The 6,377-nt window shown below is 32.3% G+C and overlaps 1 protein-coding gene across 1 annotated transcript; it reads right to left on the reverse strand.

Annotated features, from left to right (window-relative positions):
- Positions 1-226: 226 nt before the first annotated feature.
- Positions 227-2,340, reverse strand: Nepl9 (Neprilysin-like 9). Its single transcript, XM_065511734.1, has one exon. It carries the CDS (start codon positions 2,311-2,313, stop codon positions 391-393), a length of 1,923 nt encoding a protein of 640 aa, XP_065367806.1. The 5' UTR covers positions 2,314-2,340; the 3' UTR covers positions 227-390.
- Positions 2,341-6,377: the final 4,037 nt, after the last annotated feature.

The raw sequence follows: 6,377 nt of genomic DNA on the forward strand, positions 1-6,377 counted from the left end.
AGGATCCAGAATATATATACTTTATAGGGTCGGAAAATTATATTGTGGAAATTACAAACGGAATGACAAACTTATATATACCCTTCTCACGAAGGTGAAGGGTATAAAAATTCTCTATTAAATCAGGTGTGATTTATCGTAAGTATTTGTGAGTATTGGTGGATTAATGTTCGAGCAGAAAGGACCTGATAACCTGATAAAATTTGAATAAATTTTGTATGTAAAATTTATTTGTATGTAAAATTTCTTTTTTTTCAGGTAGTTTTTCTTTATTAAACCATTTAAATATTTTAAATATTTGGATTTATTAACTTCAATTAATTATACTTAAATAACTTATATACGAGTTTATAAATAAATATGTTTAAAATTAGTTACATTACTACAATTTCATAAACACTGGTTTATCATACATTTTGTTATGGGATTCATTTCATCGATAGACTCGCATTTGAATGCCGTCTGAAACTGTGGCATATTCATGTAACTACGATTAATCAATGTACTATAGGCAGCATCGTTGCGGCCACAAAACTGCTGAGCCACTGCATAGAACACAACACGCAATGAATCCAGTTTAAAATATTCCAAAATAAAATCTTCAGCAATTGCGAAATTTTCACTCTCCAACCAGAATTTATAATCTGCCAGTGCCTCGATAAAAGCAGTATAAAAGTTGAAAATGTCCTTAACCTGATCCATACTAAGATCATCGTACAGATCAGAATCTTCCATATTTAGAGCCGTTTGATGCATCAAACAATCTAAAGCTGCATAAAAACCATCAGAATTTTCCAACACTTTTGAATTTAGCCACATTTCACGTGCATAGGAGGCAAAATAATGAAGGCGTGGTCGATACAGCAGCAGAATGGAAAAGTTTATAAACTCTTTGAAAAAGTTCAAATCTTCTGTATCGGAATCCTCATGGGGATTTAGGAATGTAGAGCGTAATTTGAGCCGTCTTAGTTCCAAAAGATGGGAGTAAAATGTTGGTTTTTCGTTTGAAAAGAGTTCCGACTTGAATGCAGAAGTATATTTTTCAATATCTAAATATTGCTTGGTATAGTTTTTAATAGTTCGTTCAATATTTAAATCTTTGCGCTGTGAACGATGCTGAAACAAACGTTCCCACGATGTACTGGTAACAAATTGTCGGTAATGCTTCTGGAATCGTGTGGTGTGAAAGAGATACAAGGCCATTGCAACATTTCGGCTAAAGTGTTGATCGAAAGCATACCAATTCCAGTATTCCACTTGTAGCAGACTATCGAATTCCTGAGTCAAGGAGAAACAGTCATCGGTATTTTGGATTTGTTGATAACCTTGCCAAAGTATAAAATTATATACAATACGAGGATTCGTGTAATGTAGTAGTGCCATGGTCTCGTTTAATTTGTCTATGTAAACTAAAATTTTGCGTGCATTTTCAATCTCCAATTCGGTAAAATTTAAACGTATGAATAGTCGTTGGAAATATTCACTCATTGTATCGTCTACCAACAGATTTGTAACATTATCGAGTTCGCCTGATATGGCCACTTCTCCTTTTAGCTGGCGACATAGCAGCCAAAGTTCTCCACCAATGATGTCCGCTATTTGAGCATTACGTTTTCGCAAGAGCGGCAATATACTCATTTTAAATTCATTTAGATCGGGACAGTAAAGCTCATCATTTGGTGTTACGTATATGGTATTTTCAGCAAAGAATACGTTAAAAAATGTATTTAAGCCATGAGCACTGAACTCAGCCGCCAAGATTGGCCAACTCAAATCCAACTGTTGGCCATACATTTCCCATTGGTATTGCAGAAATGGCCATTTTCTCAAAAGGTCATGATCATGTCTTAAAAATGGTATATCATGTATCATACGCCGCCATATTTTACGTTTGCCTTTTTCATCTTTTTGTGAATATTTACACAGATCGTACACATTTCGCACCAAAATACCGGGTATTGTGCCAAAGTTTTGTTTGTGTGTCTCAAAGAAGGTATAATAGTCTTGTTTATTGTACAGAAACGGTACAACATCTCGATCACTTTCCGAAAAGTCACCTGGCTCTTCACTTTCTTTATCTGGTGATATTTCACCATTTTGAAAATGTTCAAAATTACCACAAGCATGTCGAAAAAAGTCTTCGCACGGCTCCACATTGCGATCCATTATAACAACCATATTTCGAAGATAATCACGATAAATGAATGTGAAATTCTGTGCACTGCCATTTACATTGAATACTGTTGTATTTGAGTTCATTATCAAAAATACAACGACACTAATTACACATCTCGCATTCAGTTTCAGTTTCATTTTAAAATTTTAAAATTTAAATTCCTGTTTTCGGTTTTCGCGTTTTCGATGTTCACGTATTGAATTTTTGCAAAATACTATTCTCTATTGTGGCATTGTCATTCATTGATTTTCAGCAAAACGAGTTCTAAAACATTTTAAGCTGATAAGCTTTTTGTTGTTTTGTAATTGATAAGCAGGGAAATGTTTCTTTAAAATTTAAAACAAAATTGACCTTCGCAAAAAAAAAAATACAAAAAAAATCATCATATTTTTGTTGATACATTAACAAATTGCACAGATGAGTTTCAGTTTTCAGTTTACGAGTCTGTGGCGTGTGAATCACTGATGACTTTTGAAACATGATTTTGACGTCGACTTAGACTGATAGTGTTTCATTAATTAAAAAATCTAATAGTGCGTGGTGTATTTCATAATTATTCATAATGGTAAATTAAAGTTCTGCTGTAACCCCACGCTCGGAATTATACTGTGCGGACTTCAGCACCAGGTTGCTGTGAAAACTGTGTTCGTAGGATTTACATACGCAAAGATATCTGAATGGTAATTTGGAAATGAAATTTCGCCGCCTAATCCGAAAAGTTTTAATATAAACAAGTAAGCGAGCTATATTCGGCTGTGCCGCATATTACATATATACCCTTCACCAAATTATACTTCAAAATAAAAATTTCAAACATTTTTAGGTAAACAAAATTTATTCTTAACTTAATAATCCAGAAATATGTAGGTCAAAAATCGAGGTTGCCCTGGTTTTTTCCTCATATCTCAGCCATTTGTGGACCGATTTTGCTGATTTTAAATAGCAAACATCTCGAAAGAATTTCTGACAGAATTATTGAAGATTTGGATCTCGAAGATATCTAGAGTCTTCAGAAAATTGATTTCAACAGACAGACAGAGGGACAGACAGACAGACGGACATGGCTTAATGGACTCCGCTATCTATAAGCATCCAGAATATAGATAGCGGAGTCCATAGGGTCCATGGCTATTAGGAAAAATGTAGAAATTACAAACGGAATGACAAACTTATATATACCCTTCTCACGAAGGTGAAGGGTATAAAAAGGAAACAATGAAAAATGTAAAATAATTTTGACTTATTCGATAGAGATATTTTAGAATTTTTTTTTATTCCGATGTTCTACTTTCCATTGATTTCGAATGCTAGAGATGAGCGAATCTGAATAAATAAATAAAAAAAATAGATCTTCATTAGTAGAATTTCGTGATATGTTTCTGGTATTGTGCTATCTATACAATCCTGGGCTTCCAAGAAGTGATACTAAATTATGCTTAATGACGCCTTCTCCATGATAAAGGATTTTGTGAACTGTCACTGACATATTTCACCATGGATATAGGTTGTATATCGACCCCTTAGCGCCAAATTATCGTAAGCGATATTTTCTATTTTTTTTATTGGAAAAATTAAAATTTTATAGACCGACTGATGTTTAGTGTTCTCATAATATCAAAATTGTTAGTAACTTCAAAAATATAGGGGGTAAGATTTTGGCCGACTTCATAAACGCAGTAATGCAAAGCAATTACAAGGCAAATCAATACTTTGTGACATTCATGAACGCATAAATGTTTTGTAAAGAATCATAAATAAAAACAGTTCACAAATTTGACAGATGCTGCGCATGGACAAGCATTGCCATACAATAATGAACTTGCGACATTGCCAAAACAAAATCTATTGCGTTTATGAACACTATGCATTGCAGTGTTGCTTTGCAAAATGCGTTTATGAAGTCAGCCTTTATCGTAAGTCATTGTTTACATTTTACAGTAAACGAATTTTATCGTAAGCGACATACATTGGTATAGAAAACAAGTAAGAGAGCTATATTCGGCTGTGCCGAATCTTATATACCCTTCACCAATTTATACTTCAAAATACAAATTTTAAATATTTTTCCAAGGTTGTTTTTTTTTTAATTTTTTGGAATTTTTTTTTCGAATTGTTTTGGAATTTTTTTTTCGAATTGTTATTTAAATTTTTAAAATTAAAATTTTTTTTTTTCATTTTTAAAAAAAAAATTTTGGTGAAAAAAAAAATTCTGGTTAAAAAATATTTTTTCCGATTTTGACCTATTGTAGGTCCAACTTACTATGGTCTTATATACGTCGTTGCAAATGTCTTTGCAATAATTAACATTGGATATCCATATTGTCTATATTAATATCTTAGTAATCCAGATATAGGTCAAAAATAGGTAAAAAATCGAGGTTGTCCTGGTTTTTTCCTCATATCTCAGCCATTTGTGGACCGATTTAGCTGATTTTAAATAGGAAACTTCTCGAAAGCATGTCTGACAGAATTTGATGAAGATTTGGATCCCAAGGATATCTGAGGTCTTCAGAAATTTGATTTCAACAGACAGACAGGCGGACATGGCTTAATCGACTCCGCTATCTATAAGGATCTAGAATATACATACTTTATAGGGTCGGAAAATTATATTGCCGAAATTACAAACGCAATGACAAACTTATATAAGGGTACTAGCTGTCCCGGCAAACGTTGTTCTACCATAGCCCACACAAAGTTTGAAGACTCCCACTATAATAGCACTCCAGATATGCAACAATAAATTTTTACTTTGTATGGGAGGTGCCATGCCCATTGCCCCCACCTATATAGGTCAATTGTGAATCTAAACCATCCGGGGACCCACTCAAACACACACAACAAATTTCATCGAAATCGGGCCAGCCGTTAAGGAGAAGTTTACAGGAGAAGAATTACAGAAGAAATATATATATTGTTACGTTTTAACCTTTTCAAAATGCTAGTTTATTTCCTTTAAATAAACCGGATACTTTTGATTGCAAATAAAAGCCGTTTAGTAGTTTAAAAATTGTAACAACTCTTTATTTCTTTAAAATGTACAACAACAACAGAATTAAATAGCCACTCAATGTTTTTTATACACGTTTATAAATTCGCAGAATTACAGACACAATTTATAATGTACACGAATTTACTTGAAAAACACAACACACTTTAAGGCACTTAGATGATGTTTATTCGAAAAGCGTCTCTGATAAACTCACTAACGACTGCAACCTCTGCCACTATTTATAACACTGCATTACCATCTAGAAAGCTCTTTAACTGTCAAAGTTCGAATATTCTAGATCATACGCCATCTGTGGTGTACTTTCTACAATGTTCTTTAACTGATTATTCGAAATCGAATACAGCGTTGCCAACTTACAATCAAATCAACTGAAAGCTTTTATTTAACAATGCCCACAGATATGTTACAGTTTTACAGCACTGTTACTTGAAAGCATTATGCTACTTTTAAATCAGCCGTTAAAATCGTTATATTTGAATTCAAGTACAATTTCGTAACAATATATATGAAGATAAAAAAGAGGGAAATAAATCTGTAACTTTTAACTGGTTAGATTGGTTTGAATGAAATTTCACATGCGCAAAGAAGAAGTACTGTCGAGTGGCCCACCAGGGTTCACAAATTTAGCACATATGTTAAATTTTAAAAACGATATTCCTATTTGAAAATTATGTTTTAAAATTTTTACCCACTTTACTCCAGTTTTTTTGATAACAGCGGGTCCAAATATTTCTCCATTTTCATGTACGTGTCAAATAAAAAAAGAATTGTTTAAAAATACTGACCTAGTTTGAAGTTATATGCATTTGAATTTAAAAAATCGATTTTTTTCTGGGAAAAATTAATTTTTTTCTTTTTAAGTTATCTAAAAAATTTGTAGGAAAATGTATAAGGAATTTGTACTTTTTTAAAAAATTCTAAAATCGCGTAGTCGATAACAAAATACAGTAACCCATTAATTTAATTTCAATTTGAAAAACTCAATAAAAAACATTTTTTGTCATATTTTTCAATAAAGTATTCCATGAATTTTTAATTGAACGAAATTATATTATATCGCATCATAACATTTTTATTCGCCCAAAGAAACTACATCGTAGAAATGTAATCTACATTTTAAAAGAAGTCAACAAAAACTCAAAAGTAAATACCACAAAAGTAAATACCACTCGCAACAAGATCAGAAGT

The sequence above is a fragment of the Calliphora vicina genome, chromosome 1 (assembly GCF_958450345.1).
Source record: "Calliphora vicina chromosome 1, idCalVici1.1, whole genome shotgun sequence".
Lineage (NCBI taxonomy): Eukaryota > Metazoa > Arthropoda > Insecta > Diptera > Calliphoridae > Calliphora > Calliphora vicina.